The sequence below is a fragment of the Narcine bancroftii genome, chromosome 10 (genome assembly GCF_036971445.1).
Source record: "Narcine bancroftii isolate sNarBan1 chromosome 10, sNarBan1.hap1, whole genome shotgun sequence".
Lineage (NCBI taxonomy): Eukaryota > Metazoa > Chordata > Chondrichthyes > Torpediniformes > Narcinidae > Narcine > Narcine bancroftii.
This window is the reverse complement of record NC_091478.1, coordinates 87,422,179-87,438,270: the sequence shown is the minus strand read 5'-3', so window position 1 is coordinate 87,438,270 and position 16,092 is coordinate 87,422,179. Positions and strand designations below refer to the sequence as shown.

General features: G+C 38.3%; 1 protein-coding gene across 1 annotated transcript in view; it reads right to left on the bottom strand.

Annotated features, from left to right (window-relative positions):
• mylk3 (myosin light chain kinase 3) overlaps positions 1 to 15,771 on the bottom strand; it is a 67,326-nt gene extending 51,555 nt beyond the window's left edge. Inside the window, exon 1 of the mRNA XM_069901692.1 lies at positions 15,664 to 15,771. Within this exon, the coding sequence (XP_069757793.1) occupies positions 15,664 to 15,756 (93 nt within the window). The 5' untranslated portion in view covers positions 15,757 to 15,771. The remainder of the gene's footprint in view (positions 1 to 15,663) is intronic.
• Between the last annotated feature and the right edge of the window lie 321 nt (positions 15,772 to 16,092).

Sequence of the window (16,092 nt, the reverse complement as noted above, 5' to 3'; positions counted from 1 at the left end):
TCTCATTGCCACAGGAAGCATATATTCACATCGATACTGAATGTGTCAACATGTACAATGATACACAAGAAAAATAATCTGATGGGATGTCATCAAAGCCAATGGGAGAGCGTTGGGAGAATTGCTGCAAAGGTTTTCAAGTGACCTTGTCAACTCATCATCATCCTGCAATACCAGTCTTCCATGGGAAGAATTACTATTCAACAATATTGAAGGTTAACCAACTTTGTTGTGAGAGCATTTTTTATGGCCAGTCAACCTGCCTATGTGTTGTTTCCAAAGGAGGCGGTAGTAATGTTAAAGAATTTCACACCAATGCATATTCAAAATGGGGCTATTCAACATATGCAGTTCTTCAATTGGTCACACTCCAGAGGTCAACATTCTTATGTTACTAGAGAGATGCTTGGGTAATGCAGCATCCAAACCATCTGCATTGACGTGATTTTTGCATTCCAGCCTGAGCAATCCGAATGTTATCACCACAACCAAATCCCTTGAAAGGTCCCAGGCGATTATGAAGAACCATCCATGTTTCAGATTTCTGGATTAGTGACCTGCTGAATCCATTTATATTTACTCAGGAATCCTTGCAGTTATTTTTTTAAACTCTTATAATATGATGAATGGCAGAAAATCAGCTCAACAGAAAAATGATTGGGCAAATATTTTCTAATGGGGTAAACATCCCAATTTTCTTTCATGATGGTATTTGCTCAATAGAGGCCATTTGGCTGTGGAAAATAATCACAGCTACAACAAATTTTGATTTCAACTCATACTTTTTCATAAAGGAGAAGTTTAAAAATTCCACATTTCAAACCAAATTCTTTGGGGAAGGAGTCACAAAAGACAGCATATGCCAGAACCAGGAGCAACAATCTGCTATGTCAATCAGCCTCTGTGAAGGGAAAAGAATTGTTGACATTTCAGATCAAGATCCTGCATCAGAATTGAAAGTGGAGAGAAAAGGTAGCCAGTATAAAGAGATGAGATTGTGGCCAGTAGGCGATCAGTGGATCAACCAGGGGTGAAGGATGTGTGTAGATAGAGCCAGGTATTGGGGAGAGGGAGGGGGAGTGAAAATGGGAATCATCTAGGGAGGTGGGACTGGATGGAGGAAGGGATCATGTGGGGAAAACATCACAGGCTTGTCGACCCGTCACTGTCCATTGTGGTCAGGAAGACTGACCTCGATCTTGCAGAAGCTAAACAGCAGTTCCTGGATACCTCCTTAGAACTCCTTTTGGTCCAGTGAACACCAGGCCACTCTCTCCTACACTTGAACTCATCACATCAGGAGATGTGCCATCCACAGCCTTCAACCTGATAGTGGCCCACTTCTGCACTTCCCACTTCTATCTCTTACCCACGATCCACAGGGATGTGCAAGTGGACACATTGTTTCTTCCCACTCTTACCCCACTGAATATATCTCCCTACACCTTGACTTTTGTACCCCCTTGTCAAGGCCCCATCTACCTACATTTAGGACACTCCGCCTGCCCTCCACCAGATTGACAACTTCCAATTCCCTGCCTCCCCCCACCTTACTTTCAATGCAGATCTCCAGTCTTTATACATCTCCATTCGCACATTAAGAAGGTCTTGAAGCCCTCTGCTTCTTTTAGCAACCAAGATCCAAACAGTTTCCCTCCACCCACATTCTCATCCACCTGTCAGAACTTGTTCTCACTATAAACAACTTTCCTTTGAACTTGTCTCACTTCCTACAAATCAAATGCACATCTGTGAGGTCTGGCCACACCTGCCTTTCTGCTGGCTATGAGGAACAGTCTATTTTTGACTCTTTTCTACTGTGTTGGATGGAACTCTTGCTCACATTTCTTTCATCTCTCACTCTTTGGCTCTCACCCCCCTCTCCCTTCAAACAGAACAGCTCCCTAGTCCTCCCTTTTCACTCTGTCTGTCTCCACGTCCAGTACTTTGTCCTTCATCTTTTCCACCAGCTGCAATGAGATCACAATACTGGCTACTTCTTCTCCTCCCCTCCCTTTTGCAGAAACCTCTTCCTTCACGATTTCCTGGTCTACACACCCACGCCCCCCACCATTCACCCCTCCTTGACCCCTGGCACATTCCCCTGAAACTACAGGAGATACAACACTTGTTCTCACATCTCTGGCCTCACTGCCATTCAGGGACCTGTACCACCTTGGGGGAAGAGGATCCAGTGTGTAAAATTCACGTGCAAGGCTGGTGCTGTTGTAGTTTGACCAGCTAATCCCTACCTTGCAGAGTTCAAATGGCAGCTCCTCCTTGTACCTCTTCCTCAACCATGATTGTGTCTATAAATTATTTTGAATCATTTTTATTTGTCTAAGAAAGAGGTATTTTCTAACTTAGGAGTATTTTCTAAATTGGAGTTGAAATTCCAGTAGGCATCGTTAATGGATGGAAATTGTAGCCTTGTATATCCTATTTCAGTAAGTGGAAAGATTATCTGGCTCACAAATTTCTCCCTCAGAGATGCCCTTTGGTTACTCCATGATGCACATGCTATTGTAAAACATGATTGCTCAGGCCATTTTCTCCCTGTGAGATACAATACTGTGCTGTCAGATAGTGTTTCAGTAATCCTGCCAAGGCATTTGGTGAAACTTAACTTTATCTTTGGGAGTATTTCAACAAGCCTTTGTGCTCCCACTTATCACCCTTCTCCTCGCTCCACCTGCACTTTCCCCTCCCCCAACCAGGCTCCATCTGCCATTTTTTTCTCTCTCTCTCTCTTTGATTTCAGTTATCATTAACTTGGCTCTATCTTCAAAATCTGCTCCCTCTGCTCTTCCCATAGATGCTGAAGGAATTAATCAAATTTTGGTTGCTAAATGAGGTTAAGAAACATCCTCTTCTCTCTCCAGAAACATAATAATAAACTAAATACAAGTAATTTATAATCAATTCTTTGTGTGAACAACATAAACTGCTCCAGCATTACCATAAGAGTATAGATTCTTATAATGAAGATACAACTTTGGCTCTATTGACATGAGTAACCTGATATCAACAAAATAATTAGGTTAATTTTATTTATTTTACACAAGTGCAGAGTATCTACACTGGTTTTCTTTATCTTATGAACATTTCTAACCAAAGAATTCAGGAACTAGAAAATCATCAGAAAGTTCAATCATGTGATGACATTTATTTTGACTTCCCAGAGGTCATTTCCAGTGGCTGGTCAAGTGAAGTCTATGTGCAGAAGCGGAGGTGCTGGGGGTTCAAAAACGCATGAAAATAGGCAAGTCCCCAGGGCCTGATCAAGTTTATGACAGGATATTGTGCAAAGCTAGGAAAGAAATTACAAGGGCTATTGATATAATTATTAGCCATGGGTGAGTCGTCAGAAGATGGCTAATTTTGTGCCTATATTTAAGAGCTCCAAAGGAATAACAGGCCAGTGAGCTTATCATCAGCTGTGGGTACATTACTGGAGATGATTCTAAAAGATAGTTTCCAGTTGGATTTGGAAAGGCAAAGACTGATTAGGGATAGTGGGCATGCCTTTGTATGTGGGATGTCACGTCTCACAAAATTGATTGAGTTTATTGAAGATATGACCAAGAAGATTGATGAAGGTATGGCATTTGGCATTGTCTGCATGGATTTGAGCAAGGCCTCTGACAGGGTCCAGCATGGTAGGTTGATCTGGAAGGTCAGATTGCATAGGGTCCAAGGTGAGTTGACCAAATAGATACAATGACAACGTAGTTACCATGGTTAGCAAATTTGTCAATTACACTAACATTGCTGGTGCAGTCGAGATGGAAAGAAAATGTTATCTAAGATTAAAACAGGATTTAAATGGACTGTGAAAGTGGCCCAAGGAATGCCAGATGGAATTTAACTTGAACAAGTCTGAGGGATTGGACTTTGGTTGATTAAACCAGGGCAGGTCTTGCATGGTAAATGGTAGGGCCTTGGAGAGTGTTGTAGAACAAAGAGTCGAAGGGGTTCTGGTACATAGTTCAATGAAGGTGGCAAAGCGCATAGACAGGTAAGTGAAGAAGACACTTGGCATGTCTTCATCAGTCAGGTGCTGGAATGTCATGTTACCAATGTACAAGGCAATGTTGAGTATTGTGCACAGTTCCTGATTACCCAGCTTTAGGAGTTATGTCATTAATTAAGGGAACAGATACAGAATGGACGTATAAATTTTCCAGGTCTGATGGGCTTGGGTTATAAGGATATGGAGAATAGGTTGGTATATTTTTTACCTGGAGCATGGAGGTTAAAGGGGTACCTTAAAGAAGAGTATAACATCATGAGGTAAAAGGTAATACTACATTTAGAATGTAACATGCATGAAATTCTTTGACTTTTGTCTACTATAATGCAGAGTCACCACTTTGTCCAGCATCCCTCACAGAAACCTATAACACCTGGTGTTCTTAGGCGATCTCCCTTCCAAGTATGGTCCCAAGATTAGACAATGTCATGCCTATTCAGGCCATTAGGGTTCCGTGCATAGTTACTGTGTTTTTTTTTCCCGCAGTGTAGGGGAATCTAGAGGGTATATATTTAAGGTGAGAGGCAAAAGATTTAAAATGTACCTGAGAGGTACCTTTTTCACACAGAAAGTGGTAGATATGTGGATTGAGCTGCAAGAGGAAGAGGTAAAGGCAGGTATAATTGCAGCTTTATAAGACATTTAGATGTTTAGAGGAATATGGGCCAAATAAGACTAACTGAGATCGATAACTTGGTCAGCTTGGACAAGTTGGGCAGAATGGCCTATTTCATGCTGTTAAACTCGATGACTAATAGTCCTTAATAAATAAAATAGTAAAGAATGGCTATGGAGAAATTTATAAAATAATTTCAAATTGAAATAAGATTAGATCCCTTTTACATACAACAAGTTATCTGGTTTTTAGCAGCGTTACACTGAGGAATGTACATTTTTCCATTATATTATAAAGTAAAAAATATGCATGTTTGCACAAATAGAAATCAGATTTCTGGAAGTATTGAGGCAACATGTCAAAAACTAGTTTATCCTCCATGTACATTAAGTTTTAATTGACAAAACAATGCAAGTTTGGAGGGTCTTTTGACTCAGCTTCTCTGCTGGGAAAGCAGATTTACTAAGAATATTACCACCATATTTACAGCTTCATGATTCAGATCAAATTAAGGAAGTTTGTCTCATTTTTGCCAGACACTAAAATTATTGTAATTAACTGGAATATAATCATTTTCATACCTTAAAAAAAGCAGTTGCCAAAACAGTATCCAACAAAAACGTGCTCCAGACATACCTGAGCTTTCCCAACCCATTACATCTCCCGCCATCTTCTATATTAAATCATTTGCAACGTGTAGCATTGGCTAAAATTCTGAATCAACGGAGAATCTCTTTAATATAAAAACTCCAATCAACAGAACCAATGTCATTGGAGCCAAAATATTTACTGTTCTTTGTCATATAAAACGTTCTTTTCTGATTCTTAATCAAAAAAACTTGCGCTCCTCGATACAAATTTAAACCTTTGTAATGTTTAGGCCTCTGTCTTGTCTTGCAAAGCAAATAATGAATATACTTCATTAATAATTCACTAATCCTCTTTCAGAACAAAGCTCTTTTGTGATTCTTGCCAGAGTAGACTGTTACTGCCTCCATCAGCATTTTAATCTGGTTTGAAGAAACCATGGCTCATGGGCTTGTACCTCAGCAGGAAATACTTTGTTATTTTGGTAGAGCCTTCCACTTTGTGGAAATAAGTAATCTATTTCTTTTATTACTAAAGAGGCAGCTGTGGATTTAAAGTCTGCTGTGACTTTAGAAGGAGCACAGTTAACAATTTCTTCAATGTATCAGCAAACATAACTTCAAATTTCTACATGTAACCCTTCAGCCCAATTTAGTTGATGCAAGCTCCCAGAGCATCAATCCCTGCCAGTTATTTCCTTGTCCCGCATGCTTATTAGCCCCACCCTGATTTTCCTACCACCACCAACATGAGGGTTAATTAAGCCAATTAACTAGCAACCAACACAATGTTGAGAGATGGGAGGAAAACCAGAGCATCTAGGGGAATTTTCATCTGGCTTCAGGGAGAATGTGCAAACTTCACACAGGCAGTAACCGATCAGGTCAAAAATTGCATCATATTCTGAGCCACTGAAGCCACTTTCAGATGCTCGGACGCAGATAATGTGCCGGCAGACACAGCTGAGGGAAGTGCAGCTGGGACGTTCAGGTGGCCGTGGAGAAGATGCCTTTCTGTCACCTGAACGTGCTGGCTGAAGGAGAGCCACGTCTGAGCGAACGCCAGCTCCTGTGGACTATGGCCATAGTCCCACTGCTGCTTTCAGGTGCAATGGGGGATTCTCCGAGCTGGAGAATATACCTACAGGAGGAGGGTTAGGCAAGTGCTCCTCCTGGCCGGGTTTTCCGCTTTCAGGTGGCCACCCAACAGCCACATTGGGGTAGAATAGACGGCTTTACAGTTGGGTATTCTGGCCATCTGAAAGCGGCTTTAGATAGTACATATGAGCAGGCAATTTAGTAGAGAAACTGCCCCAGCACCTCTAAATCCTCAGAACACTCAGGAAATTTGCCATTTTATCAGCATCCCTTAACAACTTCTACCGACACTTGGTGCGGAAACTGTCCTGTCCAAGACGACATGAAATTACAGAGGCTCGTAAACATGGCTCGGTTCATCATACGCACTTCCTCCCCTCCAGTGACTCCAGTTCTAACTCCCAATGCCCTGGAAAATCAGCCAATGGGCTAAAATATTTGCCTCACCCCAGCCACGCTCTCCTCGTTCCCCTCCCATCAGGAAGAAGATCCGCAAGTGTGAGATCATGCACCACCGGATTCAAGGACAGTTTCTTTCCTGCCATTACAAGACTCCTGAGTGAACCAGAAAATAGTAAAATAATGTTGCCTGTGCTCCTTAACACTGCACTTTGTACATAAACATTGTCTTACTTGTTACATTATATATGAAATGCCTATTTATCTGCTCATAAAACAACCTCTATCATTACTTTTTCAATATTTGACAATACTTAAACTTGGAAATCTAATATCATGGATGAATTGTTCATTAGATTATAGACAAGTCTGCACATTACAGTTGTAATTAAAGAATTCTTCATTGAAACATATTTGAGTGACTTCAAAGAAATTCTTTTCATAGTTAAAACCAGATTGATTTGTGGCTTGTGAGCTGATGATGAGCTTGGTGTGAACTTTACTTAACTATTCCATTATGTAGGAGGGGAAGAAAGTTTGCTCATCCTGCTGTGAAGCCAAAATATCACTGGTATCAAAATTAATCTATGGAGTGGAAATATGCAACGTGCTAAATCTGCTGTAGTTGTAACTAAGGAGTGATATTTTTGAATCTATGGAAAGTGAAATCACTGCTTTATTCAATTTGAGGACAACATTTCTCCTACTGACTATTCATCTCATAGGATGATGATGGTTCCTTTCAATCAGTTTGTGGGGTTTGATAATGAGGATACCCCACTCCTCAGAAAGAAACAGTGTGTGTGTAAATTGACATTCCACCACCACCCCCTGGATCCAGCAGCATGGTGAGGTCCAAGACAGCTGGAGAAAATTCTGTTGTAGTGAATGGTCAGACCAAGATTCATTGTAAGGGATGCCCTTTCCCTGCTTCATGGCGCGTGTTTACTCGATGGCCATTGACCCTATAAGAGGGTTAAATCTGCCCTTTGACAGATTTTTCATCCTGCAGGATATCTAGCCACCGTCCGCACCGACCACCTGACAGGTAGTACTGGGTTACATGGTACCATTAGCACACAGATGAGTGACCTAACACATGAGGACAATTACTTCAGATGTTTTCAGACATTTGTAATGTACACATATTATAGAATCTTAAAGTTATGTGTAGTGTCTGAACCATAAAAATATGGATAAATTGACTTCATCACAACATTATTTTATACAATTTCAGGTTATTTCCAAATTATATACAGTTTGGTCTAAGGGTGATTGTAATCTGAACTGCAAATGGGATTGGTATAAATTGATAATTGCTTATTCTACAATTTTAAATGTGCAACTTTTGGTTAGAGACAGGCTTTCATACAATTATTTTTAACTACACAATTTATTATTATATGAGGATTAAAATTGAAGTATTCCCCAACTAGTTTCACTAGAACATTGTGACCACAAAAAAGCAGTATCGATCGGGGAACTGGAATCCATCAATGCTGGCTGACTATTGTTGGACACTGATATAAGTGGCATCAGATGCTGAGTACAAACAAAATTCAGCGACAAAACATTGTTAGGCCAGTTGAACCAACGCAATGCATCCATCATTATGCTAAATTCAATAAAAAGTAGCATTAATGTTTCTCTAACTCCTATGTGACACAACAATCTGAAATTACCCATCATGATCCATTTTTTTTTAGGAAGCAAACTTTTTGTAAAAATCTGTTGTCCAGTGTTATTGTTCCGAGAGTAAAAGAATATTCAGGCTTGGTTTTGCCAGAAATTTGAAGATTCATCCAAAGTTTTTGCATCATTTTGTTTTCGAGTTTTAAATTTGCCCTGTACGATTCAGGCAGTTGTGCTGCATTACCCACCTGAGGCGATTAGAGATTAGAATGCAGGTATATTTGTTGCTTGCACCATTAAATTAGCATTAATATGAAACATATTAATATTATTATATGTGCAAGGACAACTACAGAGACCAATTAATCAATCTGCTTTTGGCAATGGCAGCTGAGGGTCATTTTTAGCTGGGATAACAGGAGCAATTCCCAACTTTATAATAACGCCATCTCTATTCCTACATTCACTTGAATGGCAGATGCCTTCATTTAGCAAATCAGCTGCAAAGTTAGACATCAAACACTGCAGTAATCCTGAATTCAAGTCATCGTGTTTATTTGTTGTTCATACCATAAACATTGCAGTGTACAGTGAGAGTGGAGATAGCATTTCTCCGGACTGTGAACCTGGTTATTTACATGGATAAATTACATCAGAAACCTTTTTATAAATAACATAAATATCATAATGCATATACTACCCCCAGAGTTCAGAAGCCTCACGGCTTGGGGGAGAAAGCTGTTTCGCAATCTGGTCATGAGGGCCAGAACGCTTCAGTACCTCTTCCTGGATGGCAGGATGGCTATGATGCAAATGTGATATCTGTAAGTGTGGGGAAGGGGGGGCGTTGTGTGATTTGCCTGCACCACTTCTTCAATCTGAGATGAGAATTTTCACGGAACTGTGATTTACCATAGCAGTATGTGTATTTTTTATGTTCCTTTTTATATTGCAGTAAAGAGCCTAACATTGTCCATGGTCAGTGCTGATAAACTTTTATGTATATATCTCTCTCTCTCTCTCTCTATCTATATCTTCTATATCTATCACACACATACAAGCAAAAGGTTAGTGACAAAAATTAGCTTCTAAGAGACATTAATCAGCCAAAGTTACATTATACAAGTTCAAAAACCCGGATTTCAGAAATCCGGACAACACAGGAATCCAGACTTTTCAAAAAATCCCAACCATTTTAAACTTAACGGGCCTTTGTGTGCGTGTGTGTATGTGTAAATGCCACAGATACACAGCGACAACAAGCGATCACATATGGTGACTTTATTTTTTTTAAACTGCTTGTTTTGATAAATGCAGCATGCTATATTTACTAAAGAATAAATTATCAAAATTTACCTCTTCATCTCATCTTTTTCCCTCCATAAATTAGAATTTTAAAAGTACTATCCCAGAATCTGGAAAATCCAGACCAACCCAGTCCCCGAGCAGTCTGGATTTTCAGACTTCTTCTGTAACAGGAAAACTTAATTGAAAATTTTGACTTGGCAATTTACAATAGTAAAAATTTTTAAAAGGTGAATAGCATGACCAAGGTTTATAATAGCAGGGCTGTGGACATGAAGCGCGTTGCAAGATTTTTGTGATTTAATTAAAACATCAATTCCCCACAGTCTTTCAGACAAGGAAGAGGTACAAGAGAACTAAAGGGCAGGAGGGGACGGCACAATGAGAATTCACTCCCATTTGTTCATGGAACAAATTTGCTAAATGATTTCTAAATTATTCTTCAAGAATATCAAATGTAATTCTTTTATTGATATTTCTGGTTCTGTTAAGTATACTATGACGTCATCTGCAAATAGACTGATTTTATATTCCTTCTCTTTTATTTTTATCCCTTTTATTTTATTTTCCGTTCTTATCAGTTCTGCCAAGGGTTCTATAGCTAAAGTGAACAGTAAGAGAGATAATGGACATCCCTACCTATATGACCGGCTTAATTTAAATTGGTTCGATATATATCCATTTACTGTCACCTTTGCCAATGGTCCCTCATATAATGCTTTAATCCAATTAATATATTTCTCTGGTAGGTTGAACCTCTGTAGTATTTTGAATAAATAATTCCATTCTACCCTGTCTGCGTCTAAAGCAACCGCCACTGTTGGCGTCTTATTTCCTTGTACTGCATGGTTTAAGTTAATGAACTTACAGATATTGTCTGTTGTTCGTCTTTTCTTAATAAATCCAGTTTGATCTAGTTTTACTATTTTTGGTACACAGTCGGTCAATCTGTTTGCTAATAGTTTAGCTATTATCTTATAATCTGAGTTAAGTAGAGATATTGGTCTATACAATGCTGGTGTTAGTGGATCTTTCCCCGTCTTTGGTATTACTGTAATTATTGCTGTTTTACATGAATCTGGCATGTTTTGTGTTTCTTCAATCTGGTTCATTACTTCCAGGAGAGGAGGAATTAATAAGTCTTTAAATGTTTTATAGAATTCTAATTCTATTAGAATTCTATCGTCCTCTCCAGGCATTTTATTGTTTGGTAGCTTTTTTAATATATCTTGTATTTCCTCTATTTCAAATGGTTTTATCAGTTTGTTTTGCTCCTCTTCTTGCAATTTCGGTAGTTCAATTTTAGCTAGAAACTCATCTATTTTGTCTTCTTTCCCTTCGTTCTCAGTTCGGTAGGATTCCTTGAAGTTTTCATTGATCTCCGTTGGGTTATATGTAATTTGTTTGTCCTTTTTCCTTGATGCCAAGTTCTTTTAGCTTGTTCTGTTTTTAGCTGCCAAGCTAGTATTTTGTGCGTTTTTTCTACTAGCTCATAATACTTCTGCTTTGTCTTCATTATGTTCTTCTCCACCTTATACGTTTGTAGTGTTTTTTGGGTTTTTTTTGTCCACCGATTCTCTTCTTTTTGTGGTTAGTTCTTTTTCTGTACTTACTATTTTCCTTTCCAGGTGTTCTATTTCCCGATTGTAGTCCTTCTTCATCTTAGTTACGTAACTTATTGTCTGCCCTCTGATGAAGACTTTCATTGCATCCCATAATATAAATTTGTCTTTCACTGATTCCATATTTATTTCAAAGTACATTTAATTTGGTGCTCAATGAGTTCTCTAAAATCCTGTCTTTTAACTAGCATGGAGTTTAATCTCCATCTATACGTTCTTGGTGGGATGTCCTCCAGCTCTATTGCTAATAACAGGGGTGAGTGATCCGATAACAATCTAGCTTTATATTCTGTTTTCCTAACTCTCCCTTGGATATGGGCTGACAAACGGAACAGGTCAATCATTGAGTATGTTTTATATCTACTCGAATAATATGAGTATTCCTTCTCCTTTGGGTGTTGTCTCCTCCATATATCCAGAAGTTGCATTTCCTGCATTGATTTAACCATACATTTGGCTACTTTGTTCTTTCTGCTAGTCTTTTGTCCAGTTTTGCATTAATTTGAATCCAAATTAAGGTTAAAGTTCCCTCCTATCAATATATTCCCCAGCGTATCTACAATCTTCAAAAAGATATCTTGCATAAATTGAAGGAATATGGAGAAATATCAGGGTGCAAGATCAACGCAAGTAAAAGTGAAGCGATGCCAATGAATAATGCGGATTTCACAAAGTTTAAGAAAGAAGCACCATTTAAATGGCAAACACAAGCAATCTGATACCTAGGTATTAGACTAGATAATAATCTAGGCCATCTATACAATTTAAATTATCAGCCATTAATGAAGAAATTACAAGATGACAGAACATTGGAAAGATTTACCACTAACACTGATAGGAAGGGTAAATTGCATTAAAATGAATATCTTCCAAGGAAACAATACCTATTTCAATTATTACCAATTCCCTTAACAGAGAAATTCTTTAATGAGCTAAAGAAAATAATAAGGAAATTCTTATGGAAAGGGGGGAAACCAAGGATAACGCTAGATAAATTAACAGAATGGTACAAACAAGGAGGCTTACAGCTACCAAACTTTAAGAATTATTATAGAGCAGCACAATTAAGATATCTATCAGATTTTTATCAAACAAGGGTAAAACCAGATTGGACCAGGTGAGAGCTGGATAAAATAGGGGAGAAGGTACCTGAATATATACTATATAAGTGGGATAAAAAACTTGTGCAACATGGAAGTTCACCAGTACTGAACCATCTGCTCAACATTTGGAAGAAGATTCACATAGAAAGGAAAAAAAAAATTACCAACTTCCAAAATTATTATTGATGCAAAATCAACTAATCCCTTTCACAATAGACAACCTTTCCTTTAGAGAATGGAAGAGAAAAAGGATCAAAAGAATAGAAAATTGTTTTTTAGGAAATAATTTATTATCTTTTGAACAAATGAAGTACAAATATGCTATAACTCATGGTACAATGTTTGCATACCACCAACTGAAAACCTACTTAAAGGACAAATTGGGAAGCAGGCTGAGGTTAGCAGAAGGAAGCAGCTTTGAATATGTGATTACAGACACAATGATAATTAAAAGATTTATAACAAACATGTACATCAAGCTGCAAGAGAAAGAGAACAATGAAATAAGCTGTAAACCCAAACAAAAATGGGAACAAGATCTAAACATAAAGATAAAAAATGAAAAATGGGAAAAGCTATGCTCCAGAACTATGAGAAATACAATAAACACGAAGTTACGCATGATACAATATAATTGGTTACACAGGCTATACACCATGCCCCAAAAGTTAAATAAATGGGACCCAACAGTATCAGATAGATGTTTTCGCTGTAAGAAGGAAACGGGAACAACAGTACATGCAAATTGGGCATGTGAGAAAGTGGAAAAGTTTTGGGAAGATCTAAATCAGGTATTAAATAAAATCACAAAAAACAACATACCAAAAAATCCAGAGATCTTTCTTCTAAGTAATATAAGGAGTAAAGAATTAGACCTCAAACTAGATGAAGCACAAAAAAGATTTATTATGGTAGCCTTAGCTGTAGCAAAAAAATGTATAATGTCAACCTGGAAATCAGAAGAGAGCCTGAGAGTACAGCAATGGTACATGGAAATGAATAAATGTATTCCATTGGAAAAAAATAACATATAATTTAAAAAAAAAGTAACAGTATTCGAACAAATTTGGGAACTGTACATGGAACATAACAGAGAAGGCCTACCGCGGACATCCACCCCCTAAAATGATAGAATGAGAAGAAGACTCCCACACAGCTAAAGTTTTTGAATATTTTAATATGAGATTTCACATCCAAAGTACAGAGTACCTATGGATAGATGTTAAAATTCTCACAAAGATACACTACACTTAAAATCACCAATGCCTGAAGAGGGCGCACAAAATCAGTGAATCGGTGCGGACTCGAAAAGCCAACAAGGCCTGTTTCCGCTCCGTAAATGGTTATATGGTTAAGATGAAATGAACTGACCCAGTGTGTAAAAGTAGATGACACAATTTTCTTGTTTATTTTCATTGTGTGATGACATTGTTTAATGGGTTTATTGTATTGGATATGTTGAATGTTTAGTGGGTGGGGAGGGGGGTGGGAAGGAGGGAGTGGGGGAAAGGGGAGAAAATGACAGTATATATTCAAGAGGGAAATGTTTGTGTGTATTTTGGTTAATATGGTTCATAGTGTGAAAAATAGAAAAATTAACAAAAAAGAATATGAAATGCAATTTGGGAATTGGGTGGAAACTAGGGTACAGAATTTTTTTCTGGACTTCCCCATTTTGTTGCTTTTGCTTTGAAAAAGAATGCACTTGGATACATAAATGCAGTTTCCACTCAGGTTAAGCAAAAAAACTCATCACTCTCTCTGATGTGCCAATCAGAGGTGTTTCAACAGTATCACCAGAAGCAGGTATTACGAGCTCTCGTCTCTCGTTTCATTTAGTGTGAATGTCACATTAAACCCTAGGTCAGGTAGCAAACATTTACAGCTGTGGAGAGACTGGGTGGCAACAGCTTGGACAGGCTGTACCCAAATTCACTACTTTGGAGAGGAGAAAGAACATTTGTTGCTTCTTCCAGGGACACAGGGGAATCAGCAACTCCTATGAAAGGAGAGAGAGAGAAAAGGGAAGAGGGAGAGAGAGAGAGAGAGAGAGAGAGAGAGCAGTTCCAGCTGCCTGGGGGATTATGGGTAGGGAAGACAGCCATTGCTCTGCCGCGTTTTTATGACGGGTAGCCTCCGTCGGATCCTAAGAGGCACCTCTTTATATGAATGGGATAGTGAAGCAGCCTTAGGACCCAGACCTAAAATGTCAATAATATATCTTTATGCCCTATGGATGCTGCGAGTTCCTCCAACTTTCGTGTTTTTACTACAATCTCAGAGTCTGCAGACGTTTGTGCTTCATTTGAATATGACAGGTAACATACAGCAATTGTTTAACTTTAAATTAGGGCTCCCAACAATGAACCATCTGATGGCAACTCCAACAACTTTGCTGAAACCTCAGACTGCAACCATTTTAGCTCTGAGTTCCAACACATTTAAGTGTTGCATTTATAAGGACAGAGAGAGGACGTTGTTAAACACCCAACGCCAACCAACCAATTTTCCCTTGCAACCGCTGCAACTGTGTCTGCCTGTCCCGCATCGGACTTGTCAGCCACAAACGAGCCTGCAGCTGACGTGGATATTACCCCTCCTTAAATCTTCGTCCGCGAAGCCAAGCCAAAGAAGAAGAAGTTTTACAGATAAAGATCCTTCGGGAATGCCAGATATTCCAAAGAAAAATCACCAAAAGACTCTCCAATGTCTTGTTAATGAGGATCAGTATTCATTTAAAATGCATTTTGGCAGCATACTTTTTGACCACTAGGGCAATATACTCTTGCTTGAGCATGAAATTCAGAGAAGTATATGTGTTTATGCACAAATTCTGTCATTTAGATCCTTGCTCTTAATTCTAATATACAAATTCCCTTAAAAACCATTTCAGGGCCTATTTAATAGTGATTCTTGTAAACACAGAAATCAAGGCCTTCCTAAGATGATTTGTAATTTATTGGGTTTTTAACCACAGATTTCATTGACTGAAACCAAAGAAATCGCTTTGTTTTGTTTTTTTTTATATTCCTACTGAAGCCAAATAGTGCTATAATGATGGAACTGTTGCACAAAACCACAGATAATTCTCTATCAACTATTTACATTACAAAGTAAGGGTTCTTATCATTAAAATAAAGCATCAATGATCAACAAAATTTGCAATTGTATTGTTCAGTACTTCTAAATTAAGTTTATACATTTGAAGATATCAAATTGCCTTGAACCTATTTGTTATTTCAAGTTTTACCCAAACTGATAATCTTACCGCAAATCTCTTTATATAGTCAGAGACGTTATATCCTCCAGTACAAAGACGAATAGATCTGTACAAATCGGAGTCTTTACACAGCGTTTCCATTATTTCTTTAGACTTCAAAAATATCTGCAGAACAAATAGCAAGTTACAATAAAGTCTTTCCCTGTGAGTTCACGATGGGATATTTACTTGATAGGTGGTAATGTGATGTGCCAAGTTATTCCGTCTTATCAAGCTCTTCTTTTGGCATGACAAAAATTCCACTTCAATATCGACAGGCTTAAGTGCGTCAATTCATATCTACAGCTCTGATATTTCCTTCCTGCAAGATTTATCGAACTTCTTTTTTGTCATCAGTAAGCACATTGCCAGATAGAAGCATAAATAATTTACCTGGGTTAATTTGTGGCCTCTACATGTGACATTTGAAGGATTCTC